The sequence below is a fragment of the Carlito syrichta genome, unplaced genomic scaffold (assembly GCF_000164805.1).
Source record: "Carlito syrichta isolate Samal-C Ts95f unplaced genomic scaffold, Tarsius_syrichta-2.0.1 Scaffold239038, whole genome shotgun sequence".
In the NCBI taxonomy this organism is placed as follows: Eukaryota; Metazoa; Chordata; class Mammalia; order Primates; family Tarsiidae; genus Carlito; species Carlito syrichta.
In genome coordinates, this window is record NW_007183134.1 from 308,046 (window position 1) to 323,694 (window position 15,649).

A 15,649-nucleotide genomic window follows, 5' to 3' on the forward strand; every position below is an offset into this window, starting at 1 on the left:
TCGAACCCACGGGCTCAGGCAATCCACTCACCTCGGCCTCCCAAAGTGCTGGGATTACAGGTTGAGCCATCGAGCCCGGCCCCCAGCTATTTTTAATTAAAAAAATTTTTTTTTTTTGAGTTGGAGTTTCACTCCGTCACCCAGACTGGAGTGCAGTGGCCGCTCCCGGCCACCGCAGCCTCGACCCACTGGGCTGCAGTGATCCTTCCAGCCTCAGCCTTCCGAGTAGCTGGAATTACAGGTGCGCACTACCACGCCCGGCTGATTAAATTTATTTTTTTTAGAGACAAATTCTCACCATGTTGCCCAGACTGGTCTTGAACTCCTGGGCTCAAGCAATCCTCTCACCTTGGCCTCCCAAAGTGCTGGGATTACAAGCATGAGCCACCATTCCCAGTCGACTCCATTTTTGTGTGTGTCTGTCCTGCAAAATGTGCTGTCCAGACAGAAAAGGACACTGCAGCAAAAAATTTCACCTTCTTCCTTTCTTCCTGTGATTGACTGGAGCCTCTTTAAAGGCTGACAGATGGCTGGTGTCCTCTTCTGGAATCAGCCAATGACATTGTCTGTTGTACAAATAGAATTCACATTTTTCATAAAGAAATGAAAGTATTCATACTTTGCTCTAATCTATTATAATCTGTGGTGGCACTTTATTTTTTTAAAGTTCAAAATGAAAAACATAAAATACTGTCAAGTAATCAACAGAACATTCAATGTTTACAAAGATTCATTTTAAAATAACTTTTAAAAAAAAAGAGAGCCAATGACTTCAATGTACATTTTGGACCATTTAATGGAGGTATTTGTTGTACATGTGGTTTTAGTTGAACAGAAACACAACATTTGTCTCTGGAAACACTTAACCTGAGTTGGAAATGAAATCTGAACTGAAGAGATTTTAATTCACAAATATATTTCTCCTCAACATGTTAGCGATTTTGACTGAAATTTAGGACTCGGTCCCAGGGCAGGAATGAGGGAAAACTCCTTGTAGTTCAAACGCTCTGCTGAAGTCAAAGGACTGCACCTGTGGGCCCTTAGTCAGTGTGAATCTTCTCAAACATCCCTGGAATGAGGTCCGGCTACTCAGGCAGTTTTGCTTCACCTCCACTGTTCAGGGAAGAAGAGGACACGTCTTGCTTAATTTTGTTGAAATGATAACAGTAACATACTAGGAACAAAAATAATCTCAACTGGGCTGTCAAAATTAGAAGAATATATCCCACAAAGTGACTTTAGTGACTAGCAGAATTCACAGAAAACTTTCCATATGTAATGGTTGTTGTTGTTGGTTTTTTTTTTTTTTGGAGTTGCAGTCTCACTCCATCCATCACCCAGGCTGGAGTGCAATGGCATGCTCATGGCCACCCCAGCACTGACCTGCTGGGCTCCGGCAATCCTTCTGCCTCAGCCTTCCAAGTAGCCAGAACTACAGGTGCGTGCTACCATGCCTGGTTAATTTTATGATTTATTATAGAGATGAGATCTGGCTAAATTGCCCAGACTGTGCTCGAATTCGTGGGCCTCAGGTAATCCCCTCCCCTCAGCTTCCCAAATTGCTGGGATTACAGGCTTGAGCCACTGTGACTGGCCTGTAATGATTTTAATAATTTCAAGGTAGAGGTGTGACTTGAAAAGTCATACAGTAGTTTTTTTCTTTATTTGTAACATTTCCTCAGAACACCTGAATGCATAATTCTAACCAGAGTCAACAGGAGAGGATGAGTCACAAGTTTGTTCCCAGCCCTAAAGTGAGTCCCTCCTTTGGGGGTCATCTAAGATGATTCACTGCAGTAAAGCCATCCAGCTTGCTTAATTTTTTAAAAAGTATTTATTTATTCATTTATTTATTTTGAGTTGGAGTCTCACTCCATCGCCCGGGCTGGAGTGGAGTGGCTTGCTCATAGTCACACCAGTGTCTACCCGCTGGGCTCCAGCGATCCTTCCACCTCAGCCTTTTTTTTTTTTGAGTTGGAGTCTCACTCTGTCGCCCAGACTGTAATGTAGTGGCCGCTCCTGGCCACCGCAGCCTCGACCTGCTGGGCTCCGGTGATCCTTCCGCCTCAGCCTTCCAAGTAGCCAGAATTACAGGCATGCACTACCACGCCTGGCTGATTTTTTTTTGATTTATTGTAGAGATGAGGTCTCGCTGCCCAGGTGGGTCTCAAACCTGCGGCCTCAGGCAATCCACTCACTCAGCCTCCCAAAGGCACGGGATTACAGGCTGAGCCACCGAGCCCGGCTCCACCTCAGCCTTTTAAGTAGCTGGAACTACAGGCACACGCTACCATGCTTGGCTAATTTTTTTTTATCTATTGTAGAGATGAGGCTTTGTCAAGTTGCCCAGACTGATCTTGAACCCGTGGGCTCAGGCGATCCATTTGCCTCAGCCTCCCAAAGTGCTGGGATTACAGGCTGAGCCACCGAGCCCAGCCTTTTTTAAATTGTTTTTTTTAGAGATAGGATCTTGCTGTCACTCAGACTATAGTGTTGTGATCATAGTTCACTTAAACCTTGGACCCTGGGCTCAAATGATCCCCTTGCCTCAGTTTCACCATTAGCTGTGACTGCAAGTGTGCACCTCCATGCCCAGTTAATTTTAAAATTTTTTGTAGAGAAAGGTTCTCATGCTGTTTCCCAGGTTGGTCTCAAACTCCTGGTCTCAAGAAATTCTCCTGCCTGGGCCTCCAAAAGCACTGGGATTATAGATGTGAGATGCTGAAGTCACTCAGTGTACTTTATATCAGATCCAATGTCCTCACAGTCTCACCTAATGATTAACTTGTGTGTGTAGAGTATTTTATATTTTCCAAGAACTCCTAGGTATTTGAAATACGAGGGGACCCCCTCGATAAAACACAGAATTGTTTTTTGAAGGGCAAACCCCTTGTAGTACAGGCTTCCTCTGCTAGGTATGTAGGAATCCATTGGCATCAGTGTATCAGCTAGCATTGTGAGATGTTGTGTTCAGCTTCAGTGAATTTTGGGGGGATTCTTCCAGGATGTTTGATTTAGGAGTGCACTAGCCCACATTCTGCTGAATATTCAGCAGTTTTTGACTGAAGATGGCATGATTCCCATGTCCCACCCTCCCTATTTAACTGATCTCACCCACTTTTTTGTTTCCCGCATGAAAAAAGTCCTCAAAGGGAAATGTTTTGCTAATGTGGAAGAGGTGAAACAAAAAACAACAGAAGCACTAAAAGGCATCAAAATTGACGAGTTCAAAAACTGTTTTGAGTAGTGGAAAAAGCATCTCGATGGGTGTATTGCATCAAACAGAGAGTACTTTGAAGATGACAAATGTTTAAACACATAAGAGTAAATACACAATTTTTATAAAACAAATTCCAGGATTTTTTGGGGGTTCTCCCTTGTAGCTTTTCTAAAATGGTCAAGGATTTGTCACCCACACCATGTTTCTTTCTCAATCCTTATTCTAGATCCACCTGAACTAAGCCTTTCCCCAGGGACAGTGTCCCTGATAAGTGGACGAGCACAGCGGATATGCATACGTACCAGGATAGCCACCCACATAAATGGGATTGTTGGTGTCTGCCGAGGTGGACTGGGTGTGTGGGCTTTCGGCTGCAACTGCATTCCCATCGACAGTCAGAACGACACGGTGCTTGCTTTTGTTCGCTTGAAGTGTGTGCCACCTCCCATCACAAAGTGTAGTGGCAGCTCTGGGCTCATATGTGGCGGTGATCCTACCAGCACCATTGTTGACATGAAACAAGAGCTAAACAAAGCAAACATCCTGGTGAGTTTATCCATATTTGAGGAACACAGTCCATTTATTGGTATAATGCTCTCGGAGTGGATAAAATCATAACATCCTGTTAAAAGGAGAGCTGGCCGTGAAAAATGAACAATTGTTTTTGAAAAACAGCCTTTTAAAAGATGCTGATGTTCTACTAGTCTCCAAATTTCAGAAAGGGCAAATGGCCCCCTCCATGACAACAAGTCTGAGTCACCAGCATCATAAATTGGTGCCTCCTTTTCGGGGCATTTCGGACATTTCAGGATTTGATAAGCTTACTGAAGGCGTTGGGTCATATCCATTGATAGCACCTATGAGGGAATATTCACTACTCCCTTCTGACAGATGGTGAATGCTCTTCCACAGTGAGTGGTAACAAAACAATCTAAAATTTGCAAAAGATGGAAAATGTTACGGGCTAAACAGCATAGCCCCAAAATTCACAGTCTGAAATCCTCACCCTAGTACCTCAGAATGTGACGGTATTGGGAGATACAACCTTTCAAGAGGCCATCAAGTTAAAAAGAGGTCACTATAGTGGCCCTGATCCAGGCTGACCATGTCCTTATAAGAAGAAGAGATTAGGGCACAGACTTGCACAGAGGGAAGTCCATGGCCACAGGGAGTCCATGGCCACCTGCAAACCAGGGAGAAGAAACCAACCCTGCTGACACCTTGATCTCAGACTTCTAGTCTCCAGAAATGTGAGAAAATAAAAGTTTATTGTTTAAGCCACCCAGTCTGTGGCACTTTGTTTAGGCAGACCGAGCAGACTAAGACTGGGGGAAAGAATTTCAAGTGTACCGTTGGAAGATTCTTATGCTATATATGAAACTGCTCAGTGTTATTTCAATGGGGACTGTGACAAAGAGGTATATTATAAACCCTTGGGCAACCACTAGAAAAGGTTTTAAAAGAACAATATAAGTCAATAAGAACAGAGGTAAAATATAGCAGCAAATTATATTTTTGCAGGTATCACACTTCTGATGACATTTTTCAGATGTCACACAAAATGTGCAAATAGATACGTTTTTCAAAATTCTTTTAAAGTATAGATGAGGAAAAAAATTGGCTGTAAGTCAGCCTCGAGAGGCAGCAGCATGACATGACTTGGAGTCAGTTGTGATTCAACATGAAGAGAAGAGGTGAAAGATGCAAAGGTAGACACCACCTTCTAAGGTCCTCCCCACCCCCATTCTGGGATGTCCTAGGGATCAAAATCCCACAGGACTAAGTAGGAAAATACTAGAAACAACTAGATAAGTCTTGTGGATCTAGAACATAGAAAAACATGTCCCATGCCTTCCAGGAGGCAGTAAGCTCTGGACAATCAAGTATCTTACTGTTATAACAACAAGAGTTCACCTCAGGGCAGTAGAAACGTTGGCAAAATACAGTGAGGTAGAGAGAGGACCAGAGAGGCCACCATCCCTGACTCCCCATGGCCTGTGTGGCATGGCAGAAATCCCCAAGTCCTCATAGTGGAAGGGGGTTGAAGATGAAGAGGCGTCAGTACCCATGCCACAAGGGACGCTGGCCAGATGCTCCAGGAACTGTCCCCAAGCAGCAGCAATGCTGACACCCAGACCAACCCCTTACAACTGATCACGTATGCAGAGGACAGAGGCTGCCCCGAAGACCAGGAGAGGGAGAGTTGGGAGACACTCGAGAACAGCTGGTTTTAAAGCAAAAGAGACCAAAGGGCTGAACATGGCTGGGTTCATAATGTTCCCAACATGAAAGGGTGAAAAACAAGGGGAGAAGAGTCATAGGAAAAAATTGCAATTTTTTCTTTAAAAAACAAATTCAAGTGTGGCACCTCCAAACCATGGAGTAATACTCCACGATAAAAAGGAGTGGATTGTGGATACACACAACCACCTGGATGACTGATAAAGAGACGGAGTTAGAGAGTTAGATGCAGTTAGAGAGATGGAGACCAGATTAATGGTCGCCGGGGCTAGGGGTGAAGGGGGTGGGTGTGACCATGGAGGGGTAGCTCAGGGAAGGCTTGCGGTAGTGATACAGTTGAGTATCTTGGCTGTGGAGATGGCTATACACATATATCACAAGCTACATGTGATAAAATTGTGTAAAGCTACACACACACACACACACACACACACACACACGTGTGCCTGAATAACTGGTGCACTGGAGGGGCTCTGCGAATTGCACAGGGATTTGACGCTGTCCTTTGGTTACCACTGGGAAGCCTGGGTAAGGCACGCATGGGGCCATTCCTTTACAATTCATTGTAACTTCCTATGACACTATAGTGATTTCCAAATGACATGTTTAGAAAATGCTAGAAGGAATAGAAGGAATAGGGCATCAAGTCAGCAGTTTATGCTCAGATGGGCAGTAAAAAAAATTCTTTGTTTTGTCGTTGCAATTTTGCTGAAAGTTTAATTTCAAATATATAAAGATGTCATTTTTTAAAAAACTTAAAAAAATTAAAAATAAAGAAAAGAGCTTTTAAGAAATACCCATTTTTACAGGAATCATTGGAAGTTTGGATCTAGGTGTTTCTCCTGTTTCTCAATTGTTCTGTCTCCTGACCCTGGAGGGAGGAGGCACATTGAAACGCAGTACCTACCTTGCCGTTTACAATCTCTAGTCCAATGGCATCCACTTTGGCACTGCTGATCCCCAGGAGGACGCCGTTCTTTGAGGAGGTACGAAACTCCAGTGTGATGTTTACATCTGACCGTACTTTGTAGCCTTCTTTGACTGAAAGACACAAGGACAGCCCAGAGTCAGGGGTGAACACTGCTGGGCTCAGGCTCAGAGAGGCGCAGGCTAGGCTGGCTGGCTGCGCAATTAGGCACCAGTGGGTCATTCCTGCTCTCTGAGCCTCAGCTTCCACATCTGTAAGATGAAATGAGGTTTTTAAAGTGGATTTTTTTTCTTGAGTCAGAGTCTCACTCTGTCACCCAGGCTGGAGAGCAGTGACACAATCATGGCTCACCACAGTCTTGACCTCTTAGGAGTTCTGGCAATCCTCCTGCCTCAGTCTCCTGAGTATCTGGGACTACAAGCTACCACGGCCTAGCTAATATATATATACTTTTTAATTTTAGAGACTAAGTCTCAACAAGTTACCCAGACTGGTCTCGAACCCCCGGACTCAGTTAATCCTCTCACCTCCACCTTCCAAAGTGCTGGGATTACAGGCGTGAGCAACAGTGCCTGGTGAAGTGGGACTTTAAAAAAAGGCACGTATTGTCCGGGCTTGGTGGCTCAGTCTATAATCCCAGCATTTTGGGAGGCTGAGGCAAGCGAACTGCCTGAGCCCGCGGGTTCAAAATCAGCCTGGGCAACTTGGTGAGACCTTGTCTCTACAATAAATAAAAAATTAGCTGGGTGTGGTAGCGTGCGCCTATAGTTCTGGCTACTTGGAAGTCTGAGGTGGAAGGATTGCCGCACCCCACCAGGTCCACGGTGGAGTGTGGGGGCAACAGAGTGAGACTCCAACTCAAAAAAAAAAGACACGTGCAATTGGCTGGGATAAGCCAAACCAGAGCAGAGGGAGGCACTTCCTTCAACTGTGGGCCAAGAAGGCATTCGGGCGCCCCCCTGCCCTGTGGACACGTCCCTCCTGTAGCACTCTTTCCTGTGGGCTGTTGGGATTTGACCCTGTAACCCCATTATCATCATCCAGGAATGTTCTCAGTAGCCACGTGTTAGGCCTATCATCATTTGCTGAGTGTATCAGAGTCTACACCAGGTCTTTGAAAAAGTAGAGAAAGAATGGGATGATTTTTAAAATTCAAGTGATAAAAAAGTTGAGAAGCCAAGGTGGGGATATTGGTGATAACAGGCAGCTGGTGTTGCCAGAGAAGCTGGTGCACCCAGGGGAGCTAAGACCACGGAGCGGGAGGGGGTTGCCCAGCAAGACTGGATCCTGAGCCTCCCAGGCAGGTGACAGGAAGCACAGAGTGAGGGAGAGACGGTCTGCTTGCTGCCACCCCCACCAATCTTCTGCAGAACCCTCTGCTTTGGGATTTTTTAAATTCGAAGGCCTTTAGTAACTTGGATAGTGAGTGTGCATTTTACATGAATTTGGGGAAGAATACAAAAGAAACCAGCACCCCACGTTTGGCTTCTGTGAGAGTCACACCACTCCTGGTGGGAGAAAAACTGTCTCCCGCTGTCTGGGTGCACAAGACGACACTTTTTTTTTTTTTTTTTTGAGATGGAGTCTCACTGTCACCCAGACTGGAGTGCAGTGGCTGTTCCAAGCCACCGCAGACTCGACCTGCTGGGCTCCGGCGATCCTTTCGCCTCAGCCTTCCAAGTAGCCAGAACTACAGGTGTGCGCTACCACGCCTGGCTCATTTTTTGATTTATTGTAGAGATGAGGTCTCACCAAGTTGCCCAGGCGGGTCTCGAACCCTCAGGCTCAGGCAATTCCCTCACCTCAGTCTCCCAAGGCATGGGATTACAGGCTGAGCCACCGAGCCCGGTTAAGACGACACTTACATGAAGAGTCAAGAGATTAGGAATAACTGGAACAGAAACTCAATGCAACCTTCCTGCAGCCTTGTCCAGTGGGATCCTGTCTTATCCTATACTTCTTGGATCCATGTTGTTTTAGAGTACAGGTTAATCCCAAAGATTGCTTTCGAGACTGCCAATAATACATACCAAGAGCTGCGTATCCACTCCCGTCAAAGAAAGTTCCTTCCTGGACCACTGCATAGCACCTGTTCACTGCGAAGGCGGACACCGGACTGTCCTTGTCCAGCTGTTTGCTGTTAACTCTCACATCCCCGATGCAGGCAGGGATGCTGTGGGTGATCTAGACCAAATGACACATGAGAGGAGATGGAGTGATTATGAGAAAGGCCAGGACACATCTCTCATACTTCACCAAATCTGTCTCAAAAACACACATTGAAATGTTATCTTTCGGTTTTTAATATTTAATTTCCACCGTACTTTGCGTGGATGTTTAACTTAAAGCTACCATTTGAGTATTTTGGCTCATGATACAGTAGAAGTGTCTTCTATTATTTTAATGAAATATCATGGAAATCTGGAATGCAGAGTTTACTGATTTGCAAATACAAATCTGCTAGGCTTTTCTGAATTGTGCTGGGGCCAAGTGGCTGCAGAAAGAGAACTGTTCATTAGCTCGTGGCTGGAAAGGCTGGTCATGCACTAAGGGGACGCCCCAACACATGATCTACAGGAATGTTTCCAAAGGTCTGCATCTTACAGCCAGGCTCAGTTAAAACAAGAGAATTTAAACATATAAAGGTAAAGAACTGTGCCCTAAGAAAACATAACCACAACAAAGGTGAAACACTGGTATGGAAACGGTTGCTTACATTCCCAATGTTCCTGGCTCTGTAGTCGGAAGGCAGGCCTCCCAGATACAATTTCCCCTCCACATCCAGCGTGGTGCTGTCTCCCTCTATGGGCACCGTGGGGGACTCTTGGCCGTCAACAGTCATGAAGCCCTTTCTTTTAAAGTACTCTGTCTTGACCTGTAGCGAGATGAAAATCCACAATTCTTAAGGCATCTGGGAAGACTTTAACAGATATATGCTTGCAACATCTATCTATGATAGCTGTCATAGCCCGAATGCAATCCTGAAGGATGGCTCAGATTTTGATGAGAAGCAACCAATCCTAACAGAAGACAGGAAGCAGGCACAGGAAAAGCACACTGCAGACCAGAAATGGTCCCAGTGTCCTGGTTATCAGAAAGCAAAGGCAGCCTGTAATCTCAGCACTTTGGGAGGCCGAGGCAAGTGGATTGCCTGAGCCTACAGGTTCAAGACCAGCCCAGGCAATTTGGCAAGACTTCGTCTCTACAATAAAATAAAAAATTAGCCAGGTGTGGTAGTGTGTGATTGTACTTATGGCTACTTGAAGGCTGAGGCAAAAGGATCGCCGGAGTGCAGCACAGTGGGTCAACGCTGGGGTGGTGGGGAGTGTGCCACTGCACTCTAGCCTGGGTGACAGAGTAAGACTCCAACTCAAAAAAAAAAAAAAAAAAAAAAAGAAAGCAAAGCAAACACCATAATGGGAGCTTGGGTGGACTTTATTTACTCCTTGCCAAGTTGAGAATATTTCTGGGACCTTTTATTCATCCCACCAGTGTTTGCTGAGTGAGTATTTGGTGTCTGGGACTGAGCAAGGCCCTGGGGCTATTTCAGAAGCAGAAAAGATTCCTGCCTTCAAGGGGCTTGCATTCTCTGGGAAGATACTAGATACATGGCAAGCTAGATCAAAGGGAATAATTTACCTTCGATGAAATGGAGTGAACACCCGTGACAGATGGACTAAAACTCGAAACCAGGGATTGCAAGCCTCCTGAGGACGTACCGTATGCCATTTGCCGTCACTCAGCAGTGCAGGGTGAGTGACCTTTGTCCTGCCTTTACCAAGGTCAAACATGAAGTGGAGGCGGCCCCCGTGGAGCTGCAGCGTGGCGTAATCGACTTGGTTCTGATGAGCCATGTAGTAAATCAGACCACTGGAGGCAAACGTGCGGATGCTTAGCTGGACTGAGAGCCTGGAGGAAAAAAAAGCTCGGTGTCAGGAAGAAGCTTTGACTTTGCGTGTTTAAGCTAACCTCAAAGACGGAACTCGTTGATTGCTCAGCGTTTATACTGAACATCTCAGGAAAGTACATCATTCATTCCTTCATGCATCCATTTGTTTAATGAATGGTTGCTGCTTACCTCTGTCTACCAGGAACAGTTCTAGGATGAAAATAAAACAGCGAATAAAGGGGAAGATCCCATTTCTCATAAACGAATACCAGAAACATCAGAGAGTTACAGCTGGGTTCTGTAGAGACCAACTGGTGGCTATGTTAGTAGCCAAGGCAGACAACTCTGAAAAGGTGGTATTTCAGATGAGATCTGAATGAGTGGAGGCCTTGCAAAGCTGAGCAGAAAAAGCCTGGATTCTGTTTCAGGGTGATATGGAGTCTGCTAAAATAATCTGATTATGGTCGACAGCCAGGAATCCCCACCTGTGCCCACGTGGTAGCTGGGACCACCTCAGGTGAGGACACAGCTGCATTGAGGAGGGGCTTTGAGGATATTTGGATTTTATTTTAAGCAGAGTGGGAAGTCATGGGAGGGCTTTCAAAAGGTGAGTGGAAATAAAAATTGTACAATCCCATTCACAATAGACACACACACACACACACACACACACACACACACACACACACACACACACAAATGAAATACCTCGGCATCTTCCTAACCATAGAAGTGAAAAACCTTTACAACAAAAACTACACAACACTGTTCGAAATCAAAGATGACATAAACAAATGGAAAAACATTCCATGCTTATGGACTGAAAGCATCAACATTGTTTTTTGTTTGTTTGTTTTTGAGTTGGAGTCTCACTCTATCGCCCAGACTGGAGTGCAGTGGCCACTCCCGGCCACCGCAGCCTCGACCTGCTGGGCTCTGGCGATCCTTCTGCCTCAGCCTTTCGAGTAGCCGGAATTACAGGCATGCGCTACCATGCCTGGCTGATTCTTTTGACTCATTGTAGAGATGAGGTCTCGCCAAGTTGCCCAGGCAGATCTCGAACCCGCGGGCTCAGGCAATTCACTCACCTCAGCCTCCCAAGGCACGGGATTACAGGCTGAGCCACCGAGCCCAGCTAGGAATCAACATTGTTAAGATATCCATCCTACCCAAGACAATCTACAGATTTAATGTAATACCCATTAAATTACCAGCAGCATTCTTCTCAGACCTGGAAATGACAATATAGAAATTCATATGGAAACATAAATGACCATGAATAGCCAAAATAATCCTCAGCAAAAAAAACAAAGCAGGAAGTATCACACTCCCAGACTTTAAACTTTATAAAGCTACAATAATCAAAATACCCTGAGAGTGGTACAAGAACAGGCATATAGACCAATGGAACAGAACAGAGATTCCAGAAGCAAAACCTCAATTTCTCAACCAACTCATCTTCGACAAAGCCTCCATCACCCACCACTGGGGAGAGGAGAACCTATTCAGTAAATGGTGCTGGGAAAACTGGCTAACCACACGCAGAAGATTAAAACAAGACCCTTATCTATCACCATACACAAAAGTCAACTCTAAATCAACCAAAGACCTAAACATAAAACCTCAAACTATAAGAACCTTAGGAAATGGAGGAGACACCCTTATAGAAATTGGAACTGGCAACAAATTCTTGATCAAAACCCTAAGTGCCCATGCCATAAGAGAGAAGATAGACAAGTGGGACCTCATCAAACTGAATAGCTTCTGCAAAGCCAAAGAAACCATCAAGAGAGCAGGGAGACAGTCCACAGACAGGGGAAAAATATTTGCCAACTGTATATCTGACAAAGCCCTAACATCTAGGATCTACAAGGAACTCAAATGTGCTGAAAAGAAAAAAACAAACAGCCCCATTACAAAGTGGGCAAAAGATATGAGTAGATACTTCTCAAAAGAAGACATATGAGCAGCCAATAGATACATGAAAAAATGCTCAGCCTCCCTAGTCATCAAAGAAATGCAAATGAAAACCACACTGAGATACCACCTAACTCCAGTCAGGATAGCCATCATCAATAACTCAAAAAACAGATGCTGGAAAGGATGTGGGGAAAAGGGAACACTTCTACACTGTTGGTGGCAGTGTAAACTAATAAAACCTCTGTGGAAAACAGTATGGCGATTCCTAAAAGATCTAAAAATCGACTTTCCATACAACCCGGCAATCCCCCTACTGGGAATATACCTGGAGGAACAAATCACTCTATGAAAAAGATAACTGCACACACATGTTTATCGTAGCACTGTTCACAATAGCAAAAACAGAACCAACTGTGCTACCCATTGAAAGAGGACTGGATTAAAAAAATGTGTTACATATACATGAGAGAATATTACACAGCCATAAAGGAGGACAAAATTATAAACTTCCCAGCAACTTGGATGGACTTAGAGGCTATAATACTGAGTGATCTATCGCAGAAACAAAGAACTGACTATCACATGTTCTCACTCATAAGTGGACCTTGAACAATTGTCGTGATGCTGCAAGAGAGGGATTTGCAGTAGTGGCAGACTGCCAGGGGAGGGAGAGGGGCCAGATTGGCAGTGGTGGGAGGTTGGCAGTGGTGGGAGGTCATCAATGGGGGTGCCTGCATGATGAACATTTGTATACCTGACCCTGAATTGTACCCCGCATCTTTAAAATTAAAAATTAAAAAAAAAAGATGAGTGGACATGACTTGATTTACATCATTAAAAGATCCTGTGTGATGTGAAGAACAAGTCAGATGGGCGAGGGTGAAGCAGGGGTCTGCCAGGCAGCTGTTATAACAGTCCACAGGGATGAGGTAGTGGCTTAGACCAGGATGGCAATGGAGACACAGAGGAGGTGAACGGATTCAGGAAACACTCTGGAGGAAGAAGCAAGAGGACTTGCTGTGGACTGAAGTAGGAGAGTGAAGAAATAAACAACAAAAAGTAGCCTCTGGGTTTGGGCCTTGGGCAACCAGGTAAATGGCTCTGTGGCCAAGAGCAGGAGGGCAGGCTGGGGGAAACTGTGATGAGGTTGAGAAGCCTGTCCCAGTCCCCACGGAGATGTCAGGGGGCCGGTGAGTACAAGACTCCTGAGTTCCAAGTGGAGTCCAGGGTTACACAGGTGGGTGCTGCCATATCTAGATGATATTTTTTTTTAGAAAGCAGGATTTATTGAGGACAGAGAAGTTCACACAGTGGGAGGGGACCCAAAGGGACTGCCCTAGATTATCTTTTAAAGCCATTGGAGCATAAAAAGACACCCCAGGAAACGTGGAAGGGGCCCTGCCCTCTGCTGGGAGAGGAGTCGGCAAAGGAGACTGAGGAGTGATAGACAGAGGGAGCAGGGAAAGCAGGATCGTGGAACTGATAGTCACAGAAACCCAGGGGCTGCTGAGGGCCCATCAGAGAGGAAACCCACCGTGGACGCTGCTGCACAGGGTCTCAGGTAACTCTCCCAGAGCAGCTATGGGCTGAGGGGGGCTGACTGGGTGGTGAGAGGAGGCATTGGTCCCTGAGGCAAGGCCAGATAGCCACTTACGGCAGCTCCTTCAAGACATCGTGCTGTGAAATAGGGCACGGTATGTGTGTGGAGTGGGATGAAGTCTCCTGGGGAGTTTCTGCTTTAGATGCTAGAAACTGCTGCGAGGGAGTGAGCACAGTGCTTACGGTAGTCAACCCCTTTATCTTCAGTGCTGCTTTCTGAGGTTTCAGTGACCTGCAATCCACTGAGGTCTGAAAACATGGCATGGAAAGGTTCCATTTTTTTAAAGTAAAAAAATGAAAACTGCACGAGTTTTACGTTGTGGGCCATTCTGAACGTGATGAAATCGCTCGCTGTTCTGCTCTGAGACGTGAGCCATCCCCGTGTCCAGCAGATCCATGTTGTACACACCACCTACCCACTTAATCACCTTGGTTCCAGATCCTCTGCGGTGCCTTGCAGTGCCTGTGTTCAAGTTACTCTTATTTTGCTTACTGATGGCCACAGGGGCAAGAGGAGTGATGCTGGCACTTTGTTATAGTTGTTCTGTTTTATTTTATTTTTACTTTTTAAAATTTTAAGCTGGAGATGGGGGCCTCACTACGAGGTCCAACAGTTAAGTTCACGAACTCATCCTAGGACAGAGTGCTACATACCTCATTGCTGAATATCAGTCTGGTCACCACCTTCAAAGTACTCCCCTTGAAAAGCTATGCTCCGACCCCAGCACCTAGTCCACCCATTAAAGCAATTTTGGAACACTTTTTCGGGAATGTCCATCAAAGCCGTCATCATATTACCCTTGATGTCCTGACTATCATCAAATGTCTTTCTTTCAATGTTTCCTTTATCTTTGGGTAAAGAAAAAAGTCATTGGGGACCAAATCAGGTGAGTAGGGAGGGTGCTCCGACACAGTTATTTGTACAGGGCTGCCAAGGTAAGTGCGTGGCAGCAAGTTCAAGAACTTAATTGTCACACCTCAACGAATCACAATAGCTCTGATGGGCGTTCAAGAAAAAGAGTAGCGCCAAAGTTGCTTTGAGGGTGGACTAGGCACTGGAGTTAGCGCACAGCTTCACAAGGGGAGCACTCTGAAGGTGACCATAGTGATATTTAGCAACGAGGTAGGTTGGGCTTTTTTTAGGGTGGTTTGTGAACCTAACTGTTGGACCTCGTATATTGCCCAGGCTGGTCTCGAACTCCTGACCTCAAGTGATCTTCCCACCTCATCTTCCCAAGGTGCTGGAATCACAGGTGTGAGCCACTGCACCTGGCCTATTTTGTTATTAGTTATTGTTAATCGCTTCCTGTGCCTAACTTATAAATTAAACTTTATCATAGGTACCCACGTGTAGGAAAAAGCATAGTATATGTAGGGTTCTGTTCTATCTGTGGTTTTGACATTGCACTGGGGGTCTTGGAGTGTATCCCCTGTGAATAAAGGGGTAACTACTGTCCAGGCATAGCCTCAGGCACAAGGCCTGGGTTCGAATCCCAGCTCTACCATTTACTAACTGTGTGACTTTGAGCGGACGACTTAACCTCTCTATGCCTCGATTTCCTTATCTGTAAAATAAAGATAATAATAATACCTTTCTAGGTGGCTCAGCCTATAATCCCAGCGCTTTGGGAGGCTGAGGTGAGTGGATTGCCTGCACCTGCAGGTTCAAGACCCACCCGGGCAACTTGGTGAGACCTTGTCTCTACAATAAATAAAAAATTAGCCAGGCATGGTAGCACACGCTTGTAGTTCTGGCTGCTTGGAAGGCCAAGGCTGCGATGGCCAGGAGCATGCCACTGCACTGCAGTCTGGGCGACAGAGTGAAACTCCAACTCAAAAAAAAAAAAATCTT

At 45.5% G+C, this 15,649-nt stretch overlaps 1 protein-coding gene across 1 annotated transcript in view; it reads right to left on the bottom strand.

Annotated features, from left to right (window-relative positions):
* Positions 1 to 856: 856 nt before the first annotated feature.
* LAMA1 (laminin subunit alpha 1) overlaps positions 857 to 15,649 on the bottom strand; it is a 157,110-nt gene continuing 142,317 nt past the window's right edge. Inside the window, exons 59-64 of the mRNA XM_021709489.1 lie at positions 10,109 to 10,298; positions 9,106 to 9,264; positions 8,420 to 8,573; positions 6,369 to 6,502; positions 3,523 to 3,745; positions 857 to 1,113 (exon numbers count right to left, since the gene is read on the bottom strand). Of these exons, the coding sequence (XP_021565164.1) occupies positions 953 to 1,113; positions 3,523 to 3,745; positions 6,369 to 6,502; positions 8,420 to 8,573; positions 9,106 to 9,264; positions 10,109 to 10,298 (1,021 nt within the window). The 3' untranslated portion in view covers positions 857 to 952. The remainder of the gene's footprint in view (positions 1,114 to 3,522; positions 3,746 to 6,368; positions 6,503 to 8,419; positions 8,574 to 9,105; positions 9,265 to 10,108; positions 10,299 to 15,649) is intronic.